This window comes from Phalacrocorax carbo, chromosome Z (genome assembly GCF_963921805.1).
Source record: "Phalacrocorax carbo chromosome Z, bPhaCar2.1, whole genome shotgun sequence".
Taxonomy (NCBI): domain Eukaryota; kingdom Metazoa; phylum Chordata; class Aves; order Suliformes; family Phalacrocoracidae; genus Phalacrocorax; species Phalacrocorax carbo.
The window spans coordinates 29,856,759-29,879,275 of record NC_087548.1 but is presented as its reverse complement, the minus strand read 5'-3'; the positions used below and the strand labels follow the sequence as shown (position 1 = coordinate 29,879,275).

Here is a 22,517-nt window from a genome sequence, read left to right as displayed (position 1 = left end):
CTTTACAGAGCTCTTCAAATCCCATTTGTATTCTCTGGGGCTAAATAAAAGCTTTTGCCATAGCAAATTTCATTTCTTCAACTCTTAATAACAAAGTGTTCTAAGGAAAGATAGTGTGTTTAGTGTGGAAATGTATGCACCTTGTACTGATATTAACTTTGTAAAGCAGCCATGATGCAAAGGGAAAGCCCAGGCAAATTCAGAAGTAAAAGAATACAAATTCATAAGACTTTGCGAAGTGTCAAAGACAGACTAGAAACACAGGCTGCTAGTTATGTTAATTATGGTTACTACATCTATTATATTAATTTTATCAACTTAGAATCAAATAGCTTTGACAATTACAAAGATTTGGAAGGCGATGTGAGGTATCAGCCTTCTAGGAATGAAATGGAAACATCCAGTGTGGTAAGGACTACTTTTTCATTAATAAAAAAAACTTTTCTGCATTTGACAACTGTTCTTAATAGAAAGGTATTTTAATTTATGGAGCAAATGCTTGAAGTCTTTCTGTGTGTGATATATTTATTAATTGGGCTGGAGAAGGAGATGGCTCCTCAGATAATCTAAATATTCAGTGTAAAAATAATACTGACTTGGCGCAGAACACAGATGTAGAAAAAAGTCTTTTGGCTGTCACTGTTGCTTAAGATTCCAGTCCTAAATCTGTTTGAAGAAAATCCTTTAAAATCCCCCAGGAATATGTAGGCATTCTCCCTTCCATATTATTTGTGGGCTAGTATAGTTAGATGGTGGGCCGCTTTCTGAAATACTGAATTTTGGAACAAAGTGAACTTAAAAGGTAGTACATAACAAAGCATTTCAGTTTATTTCCATATAGTCTAGCTATAGTTACAGTTCTTCATAGCAAAATTCACTTGCTTTTGTTTATATCTTTAAAAATAAAAATGAATGTAAAACGAAGTACTGAGGAGGGGTGTTCTACTGCATGGACTGTAAACAATTCACAGTAAAGTTTTCTAGGTATAGGAAATTTTCTTAAACTCTCATCTGCGTATCTGAAATTTCTCTTTGTACAGTGACGTCCTTTATACCAGATTATATTGGCTCCCTCTAGTGGCTAATATCTGTCACCTGAAGTCATAATATACAGGGGCTTCTGAAGTTCAGCAGTGCTTTTATAGTACAAATAACACCTCTTTCAAGCAGTAATACTTTGAAGTTTTTAAAACTTCATTTGTGGACTGCTTTACAATGGCTCCTTTTTAACTGCTACCTAAATAACTTACCTAGTGAGCTTTATCACCTACTTCTTACTTGAATTTCCTTCCTTTTTTTTTTATTTTAGTTTAGTTTACAATTTTTAGTAATACAGTATTTGAAGAAGTTGTATTAATTTTCTTACATCTGTTCAGTATATTAAAAAAGCCACATACATCCAGTTGCAAATATTTTTAACTTGAAAAAAAAAAAAACAAACCACTTTCCTGTAAAGTATTGAAAACAGAAAGAGAGCTGACAGGACCTGAAACAAGCATAAGGCTTCAGGTCAGGATTTAGTGTGTTCTCTGAACTGTTGCTAACATTTAGAGATACCTGGACAAGCTGGACAGGTGGGCCTGTGAGAACCTCATGAGGTTCAACAAGGCCAAGTGCAGGGTCCTGCACCTGCGTAAGGGCAACCATTGATATCAGTACAGTCTGGGGGATGAATGTATTGAGAGCAGCTCTGCGGAGAAGCACTTGGGGGTATTGGTGGATGAAAACCTGGACATGAGCCGACAATGTGAGCTTACAGCCCCGAAAGCCAACCATATCCTGGACCGCATCAAAAGAAGTGTAGCCAGCAGGTCGAGGGAGGTGATCCTGCCACTGTGCTCTGGTGAGAGCCCACCTGCAGTGCTGCGTCCAGCTCTGGAGCCCTCAGCACAGCAAGGACATGGAACTGTTGGAGCGGGTCCAGAGGAGGGCCACAAAAATGATCCGAGGGCTGGAGCCCCTCTCCTATGAAGACAAGCTGAGAGAGTTGGAGTTGTTCAGCCTTGAGAAGAGAAGGCTCTGGGGGACCTTATTGTCGCCTTTCAGTACTTAAAGGGGGATTGTAGGAAAGAGAGACAGACTTCTTACAAGTGTCTGTAGTGACAGAACAAGAGGCAATGGTTTTAAAGTAAAAGAGAGTAGATTTATACTGGATATAAGGAAGAAATTTTTTATAATAAGGGTGGTGAAACACTGGCACCGGCTGCCCAGAGAGGTGGTAGATGCCCCATCCCTGGAAACATTCAAGGTCAGGCTGGATGGGGCTCTGAGCAACCTGATCTAGTTGAAGATGTCCCTGCCCTTGGCAGGGGGGTTGGACTAGATGACCTTTAAAGTTCCCTTCCAAGCCAAACCATTCTATGATTCTATGATATGTTCCTGCTGTTAGATCTAATAGAAGTTTTGATACCATCAGTTAGAAGATGCTTTTATCACTTACGTGGTCCTGCACTGTTCATAAAAACTTGCTGGCCACTTCTGCTGAATCAATTTTTTGTTTGTGATAGGCTGTTGCTCTGTGTTCCTTGGAAAATTCATTTATTGCATGGCAGAAAATACCTGCTTTTATTCCACCCAAAGTCTATGTTAAATGAGTAATGGAGATTGTCCAGCTTTATTTACTTAATGTTGTAATAATCTACTAAAAATTTTTTGTTCCAGTATGAAAAGTTGATGCCGCATGAAAAAGGAACTGCTAGAAAGTACAAGGTCATGTTCTTCCTAGATCTTCTGTCTGAAATTGGCAGGATAATATCAAATGTGTTTGAAGAGATTAGTGAATGCCTGTATAGCTGTAGATGGTCATGAATGGTTTTTACTTTTTAGCTACTGAATTACTCTGCCCTCTTCTTATATGTGAGGAACTAATTCTTCGTGTTTGTCCCTGTATTAGTTTTTGCCCACTACATAGTTTATCCAGAAAGTACCTTGAAGGCCAAATGAGAAGGCTCAGCTGTGCTGCATTGTCCAAAAAAAACCAGGAAAAAATGCCAAACCTAAATTATTTGTTTTCATTAATTTTTTTCTGGTGGTGTTGTTAGTGGCTGTTGGTAATTTATTAAGTTGTTCCTCTTATTTTTGCATTTTTTTCTTAAAACTTTAATAAAGAGGAGATCAAAATTGTTATTGTAACACAGACAAAAATGGAAAGACAAAATCCTTGCTCACTCCTTAGCCCTCCAATAAAACTGTGTTCTACAGATGTCAATTATTACATATGCTGTGCCGTTATTCAGTGTGAGAGGTGTGCTTGGTCATCTTTTAACTATAATAAAAAAAGTTATTGGTTTTCTGCTAGCTTGATCCATCTTTCACCATCTGAATAAGCCAGAACATGATTTGCAACTGCAACATACAAGTAGGTAGAGAAGGCCTGGCAAAGAGGAATAGTCACATCCAAGTTGTCTTCGAAGTGTACCAGTAAAAGCATCTAGAATTTCAGCTTTGGAAAACACAAGCCCATAAAATTGCTTCTTGTCTCAATTATTCATCCAATAAATTTGAACTTCATGGAGGGGCTAGAAGAAGCTTGCTTTTTTTAAAACATTGTAAAATTAGTGCCTGCAATGCATCAGTTGTTTTGATTAAATGATGATAAAAGTACTTTACAATGTTTATTATCCACAATTGCTGTTGATCAGCCGTCACTGGCTTTGCACATGTAAAACATTTTACTTTCTTCTCCTCTTGTCCTTTTACGTATTAGCAATAATAAGTCCTTTTAAGTCCTTTTAATCAAACGGTGCTTCCACAGATTGTAAGAGTAAGAACAGGATGGATGTAAAATTCCTACTCCACTTCTTCCCTCCACCAAATCTAGAACTTTGCAGTTTGGTCTGTAATTGATCAGTAACGCTGGTTAAGAAAATTATTGGTCTGTTGCTTTTTTGGAGCTGCTGAAACCTGTTTTGCTTTATTTGCTCATGTGGAAAAAATTGTCTCAAGGCTCCTAGTAACTCCAGTCGTGGGAAGGTTTAAGATCATGGTTGTCAAATGGAGATGTTGATTTAGGATTTTTTTTTTCATTGGTTTGAAATTCTTTCTGGGAAGGCTAATAAAGAGTTTAGGGTTGAGAAATTTATTAGTGACTTAGGACAGCTGTAATGTCAAGATATCCACTGCCTCACAATGTAGCGCATATCAGAAGAAAATATCCTGGCGTCCTTATCAATGTGCTGGTGATCCTTGTCTATTCTGAGGGAACACATTTAGGGGCTCTGTTTCTGGAGAGCTAGCACATTTTGTATTTTGAAGTCACTGAAAGCAACGTGGACTTTTCATAGGCTGTGGATAAGCCATAAAGTTTACTATTTGGACGGTAAGCAAAGCAATTTAATATGGATTCCTTACAAGTTCATTAATGCTGCCAGCATTTCCTGTTACGAGAATCATAAAGCGTTAAAGCTTTAATTCAGTAAACATTTAAAAAACAAATTTTACCTAGGCTTTAATTCATCTGATTTCTGATTCAGTGAACTCAACTGATCATTTCATTAGAATAATGTTTTATGTGGCTGGCTGTTGGGGCAGGGGGAGGGGGGGTAGTGCAAAGTTTGGTGTGAATTTATGATGTGCTATCAGGTCTTTTCTAATTGCTTATGTGGGCATTTTAGTCCTAAATGCCTATGGAGCATACTCCTTATGTGTCCTTTCCAAAGTGAATACAAGAGCTTTAAAGTGACCTGCAGCACAACTGGGAAGCTAGCACAAATAGTGCAAAAGCACGGTTTTGGTCACTCCATGTTAATATTAATATTTAGTTGGTGTGTTGTGTTAAGCTATGTTTTCTATCTAATGGAAAAATATACAAGATGAACAGGATGAATTAGAATGTAGAAGAAATTAAGTAGGAAAAGGGTTAAGAATAACTCTTATTACTTATGTTAATTACAATTATAGAATTGTAAGAAATTTTAGAAACAAGTTAGTCCTTTCTCAGACACTAGCGGCAAAACAAGGGCCATGGAGTATTAAAGATTGCTTTGATTACAGCAACTACCTTTTTATGTGCTTGAATAATGAACTCTGCTTTGAGAGACTTGAAACAATACTGGGTGTGCCATTTATTTTTTTCCATGTTTTTTTGATAACATAATAGTTTATATCATTTATAAAAATGCTTTTCTAGGACACTAAACAGCAACAAAGTAGATAGAAATAAACACTGAAAATGGTTAATACTAATTTTTGAACAGCTCTGCATGACATCTTTGAGCTTCTTTTCCAAAAGGAAGTGTAACAAAGCAAGTATTTATTTTATGTTCTTATAAATTATTTTCTTGGTTTTCTGTAAATATCATGAATATTTTAATGCTGCCAACACATGTGATTAGGAGAATAAATAGCCTGAAGTGTCAGAGCTTCTCAAAGCCTGTGCCCACACTTATTCCTCAGTCCCCCTTTTGTGTAGAATTGAGTTTAGTCTATCGACACTGATAGTATTCAAGGAATTCAGAAAACTATTCTTTGTAAAAGGAAGGCAGACCATTGTTATATTTCAGAAGTTAATGGAATAAATTAAGTGTGGCTATCTCTAAGGATATTTATGAGAAGATGGGCTTGAGGCAAGTAAAGAAGTATTTATGGGTCCTGTCCTGTAGAGCTCTGTTTTTGGCGAGGATCTGCAAGCTCAAGAGCTGTATCAACAAATGTGTCTTAATTCCTGCCCTAGATATCTGTTTATTTTGCCTGCAAAAGTTGGGTCCCTTCATAAACAGCAAACCTGTGAAAGCTGATGTTGACTTCTGGAAGTCTTATTTGCCAGCGTAACTTTCTAATAACTATGTATGCCTAAGTTGCAAACTTGTTTTAGATAGTGATTTATTTATTTTTAATGGTCTGGAGAGTTATAACTGTACAGGTTTTGTTCAAAAAGTCTCTTAAAAGTGGAGGACTAGGAGCACTGATGAAAGTACCTTAGGCAACATCTGTAGATACAACATGGCAAAAGCTGGGTTTTGAGTCTTGGACACTCAGTAAGATGATGTACTGCTGGGTCATCTTGAATTTTCTTGCTACAAACAAAAACAGTTCCAGCCTGAGACAAATAATTTTTCTGGCTTGTGGGAGCAAAGCAATGTCCATTTCAGTAACTTAAGTAGGAAAAGGGTATTAATTAGGTGATAGTCATTAGAATATGCAGTATTATGCAGGATAGATGCTACTATCACAACAAAAAGAATTACTGAAGAGACTTTTGAACACCTGAGAATAGAAATAACATACTGAGATATGTTTTATGCTAATGAAGTAAATAAGACCTGTACTTCAATTACATAAAGTAACATAACTTTATATGGAATTAATATTGAGGGAAAAGTTTGGGGGTTTTATTTTAGTTATTGGAGGAAAAATATATATTATTATTTATTTTTCTTTTAAGATAGGAAACATTATTTGGATGGAATTAACTAGGCCATTAGCTAAATGGACTTTTCAAACATGAAGTTTTCACAGGAAGCCTTCTTAGCAAAATTAGAAGGAAGAAGTGTGTTCTTTTCTCTGGGTTTGGTTTTTTTTTTCTGTCAGAAGATAAAGCTTACAAGAAGTGAAACTTTCTGAAATCTGGAAAGGTTTGGAAACCTATTTATAAATATCTATACATGTAGTTCATTCTCTGTAGACTGCAATGTTAGAGAAGAGCAAGAGCTTGAACGTTGTAACACAAGCTTGTTGAGGAAAAATGTGGTTTTTACACTAGAGAAGCAGACAGAGGAAGCTGAAGTTGGACTTAGACTCAAAACCACCTGTTTAACAGTTTACCTTTCTAACAAAATTGAAATAAATCCTAAACTGTGCATATAGTAGTCTGTCTAGTATTAGTGATCACTAATGCTGTGTTGCACAGGGCCCCACTTCTAATTAACTCATAATTTCATTGACAATAAACCTGCAACTTGATAGTACATTATACCAGGACAAACTACCATTGGCCAACTTCTGCATTGAATTGGCTGTCTGGTCAACTAGGTCTGTATGTCATACTCTTTCTTGAACACAAATATTTATTCTGGCATTTGAAAATGAATTCTCACTTGACTTGTGTTTGACCTTCTCTGTCATGGTGGTTGTCAGGAAGTGCAGGATCTTTTCTGCTTTGTCATCTTAATCTTTTTATTGTTGTCTTAATTGTTATAGATCACCTGCGTGGCCTTCTGTGTCTGCAATTCCATTTTAAATGATGGATATTGATTTGCCTGCAGTTTGGCAATGTAAGGTACAGTGGGGTACCCTTGACCTGTTGCCTAAATAGTATGAGGGTAGGAAAAGGAAGAAGTTTAAGCAGTAGCTAATCAAGCTAGCTGCACAGACCTCAGCCCACATTTAACCACAGCAATAACATTTCAACTTCCTATCTTTTATTAATAGTGTTTGTAATTTAAATTCTTTATTTAATGTTGAAATGTATTTGTTTTGAAGAGTTTTCTTTGGTTGGTCTTTTTGGGGAAGAGGGGATATCTAGACAAACAGTATAAGAAATGCTGTTACTATCATTAAACCTTTTCCTAAGCCATGGGAATTTAGTTTCACAGAGTCCCTCTCTGTTTTACTGTCACAGCTGCAGAGGATTTTGTGGCTGTGTATCATTTTTTATATCCTGTTTCAGGAAGAACAGACAGGAGTAGAAAATTGGGGTCTTGTGACATGCATTTGTCCTCTTTGCAACCACTGACTTGGATACTCTTATGGCTAACATTGGATAATAGTATGCATATTTTGTGTCTTTAAATGCGAAGTCATATTTCAAGGTCAAGCCAATTCTGTCTTGGGCTCCAAGTAGCTCTTTGGGCATAAATATGGGGAAGGGAGATTTTGTGGTAATTCTTAATAACAAGTCTCTCAGCATTATACCTGTGGTTTCAACTTCCCCCCCCCCCCAAAGAACTGTCTCATACTCGCCATAAGCTACAGAAAAAGCACACCAGGAAGAATTTCACATTGACTTTCTTTGCTTATTGATGGTGCATGTGTGGAAAATGTTGTATGCTAATTAATATTTCCCATTGTAGTATTGGGGTAGAGAGGTGGTTTAGCATGTATACTTTTCTTCTGTTCTCCACAAAATGAATCTTCTGTACAAGTAAAGAGGAAAGCACTTTTAAAACACTACAAAGCAGAAAAGCATTCCCATAGAGAGGATTTTGTCTAACTGAAAAAAGATTTTTCTGTCTGAAAAATTCTGGATACTAGAAAATGTATTATCCTCTTTTTTTTTCTTTTTAGGAAATGGGTCCTATTACATGTCTTAACCTCTGGTGGTTTCATGGGTTTAAGTTCAGAACCTCACTAAGAAATCATACCCCTCTTGGTTTACAAGGACAGCATGTGACTGTTACGAAGACATGATTCTTTGAAGCAGTCTTTAAAGATGAGGGCTATAATTTAACCTATTTACAATGTCTAGTGTTCCAAAATCTTAGCCGACTCTTCTTTAAGAAGAAAACTACTTGAATGTGTCTGTGCATTTCTTTCATCACTGCATAGTTGCATGGTCTGCCTTCAGCAGGTGAATCATGTACCATGCAGTCAGGCAGAGCCATTTGTTACAGATACGTATATGTAGACCAGGCTTATGCAGTTCTGCTGCTTCTTAGTATTTCCCCCCAAATACCCATATAGCATTCACAAGACTTTGCTATTTTCAACCCGATTTGACAGAAAAGTAGACATTTCAAAGACTTTATAAAACTGAGGAGTTGAGCAGAGAAGGACAACCCAAGCTAGTCATGCTAGATTAAGGAAAGGCAGTTGTAATGATGTAAGTTACTCATTTGGAGGACCAGCAGACAGCTGTGTGTGTGTTTGTATGTATGTGTGTATGTTGGCCAGCCACTTAGCCTGTGGATAGTTCAAAACCAGCCACAACTCACATCCTGTTGTTTATGCAGCCAGAAAGGAAATATGGGGTGAAGTTGAAGTATAAAGCAGAAGAATAGAAAAGGATGAGAAATGGGGCTCGGAATGGTGTGCAGGATGGGACCTGGGGAATGTAGCATCCTGCAGATTGGTCTTTTAGCTGACATTAATTTTGCTGCTCACAGACCTCCTGCTTTCATAAATTGCAGCTGAAACTTCCAGTGTTTGTCTTTGTATTCAGGTGTTGCAAGCTAGTTGGATCTCTGTCTTGAAACATTGCCTTAGGTATGTGTTTAATGTCTGTTGTTGAAAATTCTTGTGTTATCTGAGCAATAAAGAAGTACTTTCTTTGTAACTGAAGATGCTTGCCACCTTCATATTTTAGAGAAAATAAAAATACCTCTCCTTGCTGCTGACAAACATCGTAATTGAAAATAAGTATTTTTAAGCTACTCGGATTATGATCCTTTTCTGCTTGCGTTTTGCTCTGAAAGCCACATGGAAGTACAGCCCCTTGACAGCAGTGCACTTGCTGTATTCATGGAGCTTGTACTCATAGTACCAGAAAAGCGAAAAGTGTGAGATGAATAATGTTTCCTTTGATCCACTGAACTGCGTGGAGGACTGGAAGCCTAGTAACAGAATCAGGGTTAGAATTGATTGCTTGTTTAGTAGATGCTCTCCTTGTATGTGAATTTCTTCATCTAAAAAAAAGACTTTCCTTGGAAGTGCTGTGTGTGTTGCTACTAATAATTGTAGTTATTTATGCTCCCACTATCACGTCTCTCTCTTCTTTTTTCAAAGAGTACTATCACCATGCTATACTTTTATTTTTTCAACATGAATTTTAAAAAGAGGAGGATTTGATCAAGTCTTAAGCATCTCTAGAGGCTATATATCACCCAGGCTGATATATAGTCCTGAGGATGTAACAAAGAGTAGTCAGAAATTCAGTGATTATTGTGGTGGGACTGTGTATTTGTAGAATTAGATTAAAGGACACAGTTTTACCAGTATTATTTCAATATTTTCCCTAGGATTGGCCTGTTAACAGGCAAGTTGTATTTTCTGTCCTTTATCCTCTTTCTGGCAAAGCAGAGCTGACCGAATCCACAAACTAACATTTGCTTGCAACAGTCTGGTACTAGCCTGATAAATGTATCACAGGTATGTTATTTACCTCAAAGGTATCTAGTCTGCATTCCTACAAATAAGCTATACTTGAATTTGGTTTTATTTCTTCTTTTTTTTTATATATATAGAATAAGAAGTAATTTTTCTGGGGAAAAATAAAATTCTCCTTATCTCTTCATAAAATTACTTATCTTTTTTGGACAGGCAATAAAAATGAGAAGTTAGTGTTAGAAAAAGTACTGTTGAAAAAATATTTTGGCTTCCTAGCTTCTAAAGATGAAAGCCTGAATTTTTTTTATAAACTTGTCACAGGATCAGATGATAGCAAGAAAAAGACTGCTTATATGTTTGTGTACCTACAAAATTGACCTTTGTGATGCAGCTTAACATCTAAACACTAAAAGCAGTCATTTGTTTTGACAGCAGAATTAATTGAGGCTAAAACAGTCGAAATTCCACTTGTATCAAGCCGTTCATTAGGAATTGCTGTTTGGCTTTAGTGCTGTCAGAAAAATAACTTGTTTTGCTCTGATTAAATAGCAGAATGATGGTCGGTCCACTGAATTTGAGAGAGAGGTTGAATAAACTTTCTACTGCAGGAACAATTCAGAAGTGACACGCTGCAAGGGGGGTCAGAATGTGCATTGATATCCAGCTGAGCTGTCAACTGGCACTGAGCCAGGCACGCAAAGCTTTGCCATTTGAAGCAGCATGTGAAGCATATGCAGTTTAAAAAAAATTGTCCTCCTTTCATGCATGATTTACATTCAAAGAGACGAAGTTTTGTTTTTATCGAAGACAAGAATATGGTTTGTTATCATATTTGTAACTACAAGTACAGATTTTCAGAGTTTTTTTTAAAGCTTTTGCTTGAAACAGATATGTTAATGTTTACGTGTGTGCATGCGTGTGTGTAAACTGATTCCTAAGGATGGGGGGAAGGGCTGATTGTTTTTTGAGTGTCTGAATGTTTCCAGTTATTAAAAATGAAATGTAGTTCATAAAAATATATGCTTGGGTGGGATGTTTCTTCCTGTCATGCATACCTCCCTTAAACTAGAAAGAACACAGTTTCCAATAGCAGATGCTTGGAAATGTAAAGAGTTTTTTAGTTGATTTGTTGTCTTCTTGATTTGTTTACCTTTTTGGCTCCACCGGATTTTCCAGTTCATTGATATATTTGCTGGGGACTCCTTTTCAGAGTATGACATAATATTATGCTTTCCCTCCTAGTAATAGCAGTTGGCTTTTGTATTTGCTTTGTTTGTTTAAGAATCCAAACAGTAATTACTAACATTCCCCCCCTGCTCTATTGAGGAAAGTGCAAATTATTTTGTTGCTTTGACCTTAGCAAAACATTCTCCCAAGATCTCCCTCACAGAGGTTTTGTGTAAGAGATATACAGATAGGTTAGAAAACCTATCTGTAGGGTTTTCTGGAGATAGGTTTTGTGATTCTTTTCAAGGCAGTTGACAACAAACTTGACTGTCTTCAAGATAATTAATGTCACTTTGTAGATAAATTAAGTGGCAGGTGTAAGGTTGTTATTTATAGACTCTTTTCTGTAGTTGTCTTGTGTATACTCGGAAAATACTGTTCCCATAGATGTGGGCTACATAAGTACTGGATGCTGTAGTATAAGTTACAGTGCAGTTACATTTTCTTCATTCATCTTTGAATAAGATCAGGATCTCCTTATTGCTAGCCATCCACTTTGCCTCTTAGTGCCATGAACGCCCACATAACATGCCTCTTGTAACAAGAAAAACAGTACCCGTATTTTCTCAGCAGTCTAGGAAATACATCCCGAGCTGCAGACTCCCTAGTGCTTAATTTATGCAAGTGACTCTTACTGTAAGTTATTAGATTCATCGATGTCTTTTTATTCAAATTACCTTTTGCCTTTACTGTTCTAGTAAACTAAAGTTTCTTCATATCCAAGAGCCTAAGAACTGACCCAGTCCTGATGTATTTGTTTCAATCTCTTGTCAAATAGCAGCTGTCTGCTTCCCTGTGTCTGTAAAACCACCATCCATTTGCCATTTCTTCATGTCAATATCTGTCCTGGCTGATAAAATGCTGTGAGCTGCAGCAGCTTGCCTTGGAAAATGCTTCAGGATGATGCTTGGTGGGAATGTTTACATACAATTAGAAGAGCTTTCTGATTTTTGACACCTGCTGTCTTTGTAGAATACTAAAATCTCATTAGCATCCTAATAGCTAGGTATGTATCCGCAAGTGACTGAAATCCCAGTAGATACCCATATCGCCTTCTGTTATAAAAGCTAACCTTCATTTATGCACTGTATTTTCTTCTGTGTGTGTACAGTAACAAATACTTTCAAGCCTATGTACGGGTATTTGAGTTGCTTAAGCCATAGTTACCGTTCTATGGATCAATGTAACAACAGGCAGACTAGACTGTAAAGAAACTACCTTGATCCAAAACTATCCATGCTTAACCCCACAGAACATTAATACAGAAACTTTTGCAAGGGTTGGACTAGATCTCAGCCATAACTTTTTACTTGCTCTAAGTGTCTTAAAATATAGTTCTTATTTTTACATTGCTGCTTTAGTTCTAGTATTTGCTTTTATTTTGTCCTCAAATGAATGCTTGAGAATACGCCTCCTTGTCAACTCACATTGTTTCATGTCTTGTTATGAGAAAAAGAACAAAGGAAATCTCAGCGCTTTGACTGTAGTACTGCAGAATACCATTGTTACCGCTATTGTTGTTGCCATTATTGCAGTGTGGCAAAATCTAGATGTTCCTTTTCAGTGCTTGGGGCTATCATGCAGCAGGGATTCTAGAGACTGCTTCAGGGAATGACTTCAATCCCCAGCATCAGCAGTATTTAAGTGTGAAACAACTGTTTTTCTTTCTTTGGATGTTGCAACAGAGAGTGAATCTGTGTAGTTCCTTCAGAAATCTTGGCCATTCTTATTGTCTGGATTTGAGCTGAAATCTGTATTGATGTTAAGCCTTTGTGTATACTTCAGTCATTGGGTACAAGTCTGTTAAGAAAACTTTTCTGCCTCATAGAGAAGAGGTAGTGCAGCTACCTTAAAAACTTTGTGTACCTGTTACGAAAGTTATTGTGATACCAGCACATGAGTTTGCATGTTTTGACTTGCATCTATCTATCACGCCTGTCTGGCGATCTTCATTAACGCCAACCCACTGGGAGTTTTGCGACTATACCATCTAACGATTAAGGGATCAGGAATCAGAAAGATAGATGTTACGGTGGTTTGGAGGAGAAAGCTTTTTGAGGGATTTTTGCAGTGATAGTGCAGATGCTCTTTTGTTTCCATAAATGTAATTACAGTAGATGGTGCAGGGGAACTTCTTAAGAAAGCATCCAAATTCCTTATTGATGCTGTGCTCTATAGCAATACGTGTGCTTAAGACCTTCTGGCTGGCTGGGAGACTGCGGCTGGTTCTAGCAAGAGATGATGTGGTGACAGTGCACACTTCTGGCTGGGCTACAGTACTATTACCTCTTTAGGCACAAAGATGATGGCCCACAGGAGACTCCAGCTGTTATGTGGGCTACCAAAAGCCCATCACAGCTATCCTGTCTTCTAAATTGGTTCACCACAGAAAATGTCTATTTCTGTAATGTTATTTTGGTTTAAAAATACTGCTCGTAAGGCACAACATGGAATTCTTTAGAGCAGGCATATAGGAAGCATAACAGTTGGGAGATCTGAAGTTACAGAACAAAACTCTAAGAAAATTAAAACCTGCTACAAATTTCACTCTACTCTGCTCAAAAGGGCAAAAATATATGAATTTGCCTTTGCTGCAACCAAGCAGTGCAACATGTGTTATGTTGGTGGGGACAGGTTAAATACAAATTTTACAAAACCAGCATTTTTGAGCATTGGAAGAAAACGCTGAACTTGATTTTTCAATGTTTGTGGATTCACTGGGGACAGCCACTGGCGACTTGAACTTCGGAGATTCCCAAAGATGAAGGGCCCTATAGAAATTTGAGTTAAGTGGGAGAAGTTAGGGTCAAAAGATGCTTTCAAATTGTGACAGTGTCACACAATTTGTTGGAAGAAAATGTTGTTTTCATTATTGTTATTTATCTTTCCTGCAGTAAAGCAGCTAGCAGTTGGTAGATAGTAGATGCAGGGGAAGGAAAGAGAGAGCACATGTAGGGAGAAGGAACTCCTGTGATAACTCCATTTTGGTGAAGTACAAACAAGCTAATAGGTATCATTAAGAAGAAAGTGCATTTAATATTTCCAAGTTAACTTTACTGACCTAGTTAAAAGTAGGACCTGCTTACTGACATTTTTTATGCAGCTTCCATCTCATTACTATCTCAGACAATTCTTCAGTAACTGAGATTTTTTTCATATTGCATTTTATAGTCTTCCCTGAGAAAAAAACTACATTGTTGCAACAGTGAAGTGAATTTTGGGGGGGACAAACCAGCTGTTGTTAAATCTAATTTAAAATGCTAATCTGATCTTCATGTCTGTGCATTTCTGTACTGAGCATGAATGTTTGTCTCTTCAAACAAAAAGCTTTGCAAGCTGTAAATAAAAACGACCCACCTTCAAAGACAAGTGTTAGGCAAGTGTAATGGACAAAATACAGGAACTTGGATGGTTTGTTAAAGAAAATCTTTGCTTTCTGCTTGTGTTAGAAGTGATAGTTAAAGATACTGATCTGAAATAAGGATAAGTTTTACTTGAGCCTTAAATATTTATTTTAATCACTAAGTCTACAATCAGCTGTAGCTAGAAAGGCTAAAGAAAAAGATGGTATTTTGAAAAAGCTTGAGCATTGTTTTTCTCTAAAAATATGTTTAAGTCTCTTGTTTACAGCTTTTTCCTTCTGTTTCTGTTTGGGGATGATTGATTGTGGTTGGTTTGGCTTTTGGTTTTTTTCCTGGCCAAATGGGAATATGTATAGAAGCAAGAAACAGAAGTAGTTGAATCTTTAGAAAAGTGATGAAAAAGTATTTTCTGAAGTATAGTGCTGAAGAAGTAATGGATTTTTTCTTCAGCTTCTATATTTTATGGTATTTTTCTGAATTTCTTGCTCAAAAGGGTCTTGAACAATAGAGTTTAAATTCCTAAAATAAAATGTTGATGAAATCATGGTGGGGGTGTAGACCTTTACAGTTCTCTAAACCCATTTTTCTGGAATTTTTTTCTGGGTTTTGAGAGAGAGACAGATTTGCTGATTTGTGGAGCACACTGACTTTGTTTACTGTGAATTTAGTGGAGAGCAAAGGAGAAGGGATTGGAAGAACAGCTTAAAATGCCCATGTATTTACAATATTTAGTAGAATGAGAGAGCTGTTAGGAATTTGTATTTTGTCTTGTATTGTATAATTAGACTTGTGGTTGAAATTATTTAATAGTTGAAATTTTAACAGCAGTTAAGACTGTCATTTGAGATTGGCCTTTTGATATTCTGCTCTCAGGAGCTTCATTTGGAAGCCAAACAATTGCGTTATGGTAAATGGGATATTGATGGGTTCTCGTCCCAGATTCTCATCCTGCTTTTTACAAGCACTCAGATAGTTTTTTACTGGTAGGGAGAATTTTGCAGGCTCGTTTATTCTTAACTGTAATAAATACGAGTCATTACTTTGAGCACAACTTTTTTTCTAAAAAAAAATCATTAGAAGTCTAAAAAATTTCAAAGAAAATATCTGGTAGATTTTATCTAATGTCTAAAATAATTCCATTTCTTTAACATTGGTAAGCATTGAGTTACATTGTCAGCTTCTCAGTTGTTTTTCTATTTAACATAACTGCATATGAAAAAATTATGCTTTTGAGAAATGCTATCCAAATGTAGCGTTTATACTGAGGTGAACAGAGTTTTGCACTGCAGGAGTTAAATATACGTACTGGGGGTTACATTACAAATAGAACCATTTGAGGTACTGAAGTGCATGAAACAAATACAAATTAATCCCAGTTGTTTAATTTACAATGCTAATCCACAGCTAAATTATTTTTTACTTTCATTGTGGCATCTCTAATTGCAGCACAATGATTTACTATGGTGTGCTATTTAAAATCAATTTGAAGCTTATAGTCTCCTTGGTTTTTGTATCTGATATCTGTTTATATCAGCTATTATTCTAAGACTATGACATATTAATTCTGAAAAGAGTACAAGTGAAAATCCTGGAAAATGCTTTCAAGTACACCCTGAAAATTGCACAGCTTTTGGTTTTATGGTGGATGGTCAGAAATAGTTATAACTTCATAGTAAAGATAAATAAATTAGGGTGCTTACTAGCAGGTGTGAAAGTAGGTTCTGTATTTGAGGTTTCCGCAATTGCTTTACATCCTGTTGGTTTTAATTGAAATTTTCAAGATTTTAAACTTTCAGTTGAAGTATTTGCATGAGTGCAAGGGAAGGGGGGGGAATTTTGGCTGCTTTCAAGTATAGAATTGGAACCCTTCCCCAACCCCCCTCCCCCCTCTTTTTACCTGTAATGTGCCTGTGTGCAAAATAGAAAAATATAAGTTTGTTTACACTCCCTCAAAATGGATTACAGAAAGACAAGTAATAAGGCCTGTGTCAAGGTGCTAGCATGCTAAACTTTGGTTTTTTTTCTTCTGTGAATACAGTTGCAAGCTACTGTTTCAAACTGGGGCCAAAGGGCTCGTTCTTAGTATGGGCTGAAAGTAATGGTGCCTGCCTGCATTTGCTTTCTGTTTTCTTTGCACATGGACAAATGCTGTTGTGCTAGCACTCTGCCATTCCACGAACAAGGTCCTGTGGAAAATCACTGGGTTTTTTCTTCATGTTTTCTTCCTAAAACGGCTCATAGTGTTTTAATTTTTCAGTATGAAAGAATGAAAATATTTCATAATTTGCTGTACCTCTATGATTTTGCAGTCTCTTTGACCATTGGCAGGGCGGTTGTGCTTTTCAGTTATCACCTAAATTTATAACTAGATTATGTAGTATTTTCAGGAAATATTAATAGTCATTACATTGTCTTTGATTAAATTTGACCTAATGTTTGCCTTCATTGTCATTTCTTTAAGGTCCTATTGAATTTGAAGAATGTAACACATCCAGTGCAGTTGAAGGTGAGTTGTTGTAGCATAGTTATTTACATAAGAATGCTGTGAATAAGGACCTGAAACTGGAGTGAAGGGTGTGCAGTGTGTGAATCTGTATAACTTTAAAGCACTCCAGCAGACTGAAAGCAGTCTTCAACAAAATAAGACCTATGTCTCTTTATAAGCACAAAGGTCAGAGAATTTTAATGTTTCTTATAAATATACTTTAGCTAAGACCCTGTCTTTGCAGAGGTTTGGATTTGGTTCACTTATGACTGTGTTCTAACTTAATTCACAAATGTCAAAACATGGCCCAGGCTCTTTCCATTGTTATACCAAGTCTGATGCAGTGTTATGGTTGCAAAGCCTTTCTTTGTTGTCATAAATTGTTTTGCTTAGGGGATTGTTTTAAGTGGTTAACAACTGCTTTATATGCATAAGCTATGTATTTACTTTTGAGACAGAGCAGTTGACAGTATAGCTATAGCAGCCGACAACTTTTAACTTGCCAAGATTGCAGCTGAGGCTTAAAATCTTTTTTGACTGAAACAGAGAGGATCCATGTTCAGAAACTACTCTAGTACTCTGTTTGTCATTGTTTTGGGCTGCATAAGGCACAGAAAGAAAATAAAGCCCAGACTAGTATTTTAAAATAATTTTTGAGCAAATTCTATGTCTATTAAAATATAAAATACGGCTGAGTTTTATAGCTACTTAATTAGGGAAGTTTCATTATTTAACCCTGAAAATTTAAGACTGGGGAGATTCCATATGTCGTGGTTTAGGCCCAGTCAGCAACCCAGCACCACGCAGCTGCTTGCTCACTCCCCCCCTGGTGGGACGGGGGAGAGAATCAGAAGACTAAAAGTGAGGCAACTCATGGGCTGAGATAAAGACAGCTTAATAGGTAAAGCAAAAGCTGCGCGCGGAAGCAAAGCAAAACAAGGAATTCATTCACTACTTGCCATGGGCAGGCAGGTGCTCAGCCATCTCCAGGAAAGCAGGCCTCCATCATGTGTAATGGGTACTTGGGAAGACAAACGCCATCACTCCAAACGTCCCCCGCTTCCTTGTTCTTCCCCCAGCTTTATATACCGGGCATGATGTCATATGGTATGGGGTATCCCGTTGGTCAGTTGGGGTCAGCTGTCCCGGCTGTGTCCCCTCCCAGCTTCCTGTGCACCCGGCAGAGCATGGGGAGCTGAAAAAGTCCTTGACCAGTGTAAGCGCTACTTAGCAACAACTAAAACATCTCCCACATTATCACCACTGTTCCCAGCAAAAATCCAAAACATAGCCCCGTACTAGCTACTACGAAGAAGTTTAACTCCATCCCAGCTGAAACCAGGACAGTATCCACCCCTTATTCCATACCATTTACATCATGCTCAGGACCCACACTATCCAATACAACCTCATTAACCTCCACCCCCCTTCCCATCCTTTGATAAAATACACGGATATCATTTAGTCCACAGCTTTGGCCTCCGTCTGTTCTTGTGGTCACTCAGGACAGGAGAGGTGGTGTGTTGCGTGGAGTTACTGGGCACCAACGCCAGTTCAGGTCAGGTCACTGCTGCACTTGCACTGCTTCTTGAAGGGTTCATCCTCCATTGGTTCAGGTCGTTCCTGCTGTAGTAATTCCTATAACATGGAACTCAAATCACAGGTTACAACAATTTAAAGGTAGAACCATTACAGTCTCCACCCCTGGCCTCTTTGGGCCAGGTTATAGGTTTTAGTATTGCAATGAACTCCTCCCCTTGCTCCTAGCCTGGCTAGCAACAAGGGGTTTCTGCTATAGTAATTTCCATAACATGTAACTGAAATCCCAGGTTATGACAATTTAAAGGTATTTCTATTACAGTCTCCACCCCTGGTCCATTTGGACCAGACCATCAGGTTTAACATTGTAATGAACTCCTCCCATTGCCCCTGCTCTGGCTTGGGCTTATCCACAGGCTGTAGTCCTTTAGGGTTGTACCTGCTCCAAGTGGAGCCTTACCCAGGAGCCACAGTCTCTCCAGGGGCACACCTGCTGCAGCATAGACTTATCCAGAGCCAGAGTCACTTTGAGGCGCGCCTGTTCCAGCGTGGTCTTCTGCATGGGCCTCAATGCTTTCAGAGCTGTACCTGCTCCAGCATGGCCTTACCCACAGCTGCAGTCCCTCCAGAAGTAAACCTGCTCCAACATGGCTTTGCCCATGGCTGCAATCCCTCCAGAAGTAAGCCTGCTCCAACACGGACTTATCCTTGGTCCACAATTGCCTCAGAGGTACAGCTGCTGTGGCAAAGACATAACCAAGGCCACACATGCTTCGAGATATACCTGCTCTGGCATAGGCTTATACACAGACACAGATGCTTTGGGGTGTCCTGCTCCCCCATGGACTCACCCACAGGTCACAGTCCCTTTGACTCGAGTTCACACTGGAGTTCCAGCCTGTCCAGTGCAGCAGCACAGAAACAGCAGCTGGGCCCTGGCCATCTGCCAGCCCAGGCGCATCGCCATGGCTGTTATCAGAATGTTCCCAGGCACAGCAGAGTAAGGTGATAAGCAGGACAACAAGCATCAAAAGCAAAAAGCAGCCACTAACAAGCACTAGACTTTAAGGCATACAGTGTATATATACAGTAAGTCAGGCAAGCCCCATAGCAAGCACAGAAGCCTGCCAATTAGCAGCTAAACAGCAATAACTGCTATAAATTCCATCTAGCGCATTCCAGTCAAATCTGTTGTTATCTCAAACCTTTCATGCCCCACATTGGGTGCCAAAATTTACTGTCGTGGTTTAGGCCCGGTCAGCAACCCAGCACCACGCAGCCGCTCGCTCACTCCCCCCTGGTGGGACGGGGGAGAGAATCAGAAGACTAAAAGTGAGGCAACTCATGGGCTGAGATAAAGACAGCTTAATAGGTAAAGCAAAAGCTGTGCGCGGAAGCAAAGCAAAACAAGGAATTCATTCACTACTTGCCATGGGCAGGCAGGTGCTCAGCCATCTCCAGGAAAGCAGGCCTCCATCATGTGTAATGGGTACTTGGGAAGACAAACGCCATCACTCCAAACGTCCCCCGCTTCCTTGTTCTTCCCCCAGCTTTATATACTGGGCATGATGTCATATGGTATGGGGTATCCCGTTGGTCAGTTGGGGTCAGCTGTCCCGGCTGTGTCCCCTCCCAGCTTCCTGTGCACCCGGCAGAGCATGGGGAGCTGAAAAAGTCCTTGACCAGTGTAAGCGCTACTTAGCAACAACTAAAACATCTCCTACGTTATCACCACTGTTCCCAGCAAAAATCCAAAACATAGCCCCTTACTAGCTACTACGAAGAAGTTTAACTCTATCCCAGCTGAAACCAGGACACCATATGTGCTGTGTAATGTATTACTGTAAAGGGCAAAATAAGGATTTTTTTAAAAATTATGTGCTTGAATTGACGGTTATTAAATTTTGGAAACCTAATTATTTCCACCATTTTGCTCAAAAGCATGATGACAGTAGTATTGTGCATTGAAACAAAACTGTAGACTAGTTGGATCAGATGCTTGCATTTAGTCATTTTGTTTGGCAGTCTGCTTCAGCAAAAGTTGGGGAGAAAAGCAGACATGACAGCAAGTCTGATGGAATATTTAAATGTATTTTTATTTTAGTACATTAAATGGGTATGAAAGAAAACTTTCTTCCATACTATAGTTTTATGTATTCAGGCTAAAAACTGGGAAGAAAGGACAGACAGGAAGCATGGTTCCAGACTCAGAGCCAGCCTTAGAGCTCGCTACAGTACTGGGAAATCATAAACTCAGCATCCGCTGGAAAGCCAAGAGATGTTCTTTTTTTTACAGGACCAAGGTGCTAGTTCTTAGGAGAGACAGGGACTCACAACTACTGGGAACATGCAGGGAAATAACAACAGGGTGTTGAACTGCAGTAGCTGGGAGAGACAGGGGTCTGTTTCTGATCCAGGTGCATTGGCTATTCAGGATCGGCCCGAGCAATAGCTTCTGTTGAGTTTCTGTGAGCAGAGTCTCTTTCCTCAATATGGGCAGTGCACCCATTTTCTGTTAGAAAAACTGACAGTCTGCATACCCTACTTGTAGAGTTGGATGTGTACTGCAAATCAGTTTTATAAGGACTTATATTATTGTGTTGAACCATATTTTTTTGATTGGTATATTACTTAACAAATTGGAATAATGTTCCCTTAGTTTGGCTCCATACCTATCTCCCCTGTTAGATTTTTGTATCACTTGTTCCAGCATTTAAAATGTATTGGCACCGGTACAGACTCGCATTTGACATTGCTTAATGTGTACATATCTCTTTGATCTTTAAATGAAAAGTGTTTGTTCCGTAGGCATAAAACCACGGAAGAGGAAGCCGTTTGGTTTATCAGGAATAATGAAAAAAGAAAAAGATACTGAATCTGTGTAAGTATATTTCCATTGTGAAGCCTTATGTTCTATGAAGACTGGTAAAAGTATGGGGATAAATGTTAGCTATGTCAGACAAAAAAATGGGTTTATAACAAGGTTAGAGGAATGCTATGAATGTGAAATCATCATAGCTATTTAAGATTTTTGTAACTGAGGATTTTAAGGAGGTAACATAAATGTATTCGTAGTAGTCTACTCATTTTTCATTCTTGCCTGTGCATAGATAAATTCTCCCTTGTCCTACATTTGAACATTGTAGATAATGTGATTCTCATGTGTACTCCTAATGAAATAATAGCTCTGTGCTTGGAAAAACTAATGGATGCCTGTGTTTGCAGAATTGAAGCTTCAGTTATTCTTTTTATAGAAAAACTTTTGTGCACAGTATCAAAGGACAAAATCTTTTAACGTTTTTTCAGTACATCACGCGCGCACTCATTTCTGAAAGACCATCATTCTAACTCATGACTGATGTCCCAGCTATACCCTTTGCCATACTCATTGCATGTGCTGTCTCCCAGGAGTTAAAACTCTCCAGAAAGTGAGTCTGAATGAAAGTTCTTAGATGGATTGGTCACACTCTATGCATCACTAGTTATGGTCACTATATTCCAGTGTATTCTTTTTCATAATTTCTAGATGTGTTTTCTCAATAGAAGTATTTGATTCAACAGAAAATTGCTTTACAATTTGACAAACTTAGCAATATAGAAATATTCTTAGAGGCAACATCTGCATACATACCTTTCAAAAGTATGTATAACATATTTCACCAGCTGAAAAATTAATGACCCAAGACCTGCAGGTGCTAATCTTTTGTACATACAGAGTGCCTTATACTATTTTTCTTTTTGTGTTTAATATTAATAGTGGTACAATTCTAAACCATGCTTTTTCTTCTCTCTGTCGTGATGCCTTTAGGGCTCCAGGGTGTTGGTTGGGTTCTTTTAAGCCATTCCTCTATTTCTCTGTTCTTTCTGTGATTTAGTCTTTCCCCCACCCTCTCTTCTGTACTTACATTAAGCTGGAGTAAATG

At 38.2% G+C, this 22,517-nt stretch overlaps 1 protein-coding gene across 5 annotated transcripts in view; it reads left to right on the top strand.

The window, feature by feature from the left end:
- Positions 1 to 22,517, top strand: part of FCHO2 (FCH and mu domain containing endocytic adaptor 2) — a 104,237-nt gene that overhangs the window by 39,857 nt on the left and 41,863 nt on the right. For all 5 annotated transcript variants that reach the window (XM_064439076.1, XM_064439075.1, XM_064439073.1 and 2 more), the window contains exons 9-10: positions 17,032 to 17,076; positions 21,403 to 21,475. In XM_064439076.1, the coding sequence (XP_064295146.1) occupies positions 17,032 to 17,076; positions 21,403 to 21,475 (118 nt within the window). The remainder of the gene's footprint in view (positions 1 to 17,031; positions 17,077 to 21,402; positions 21,476 to 22,517) is intronic.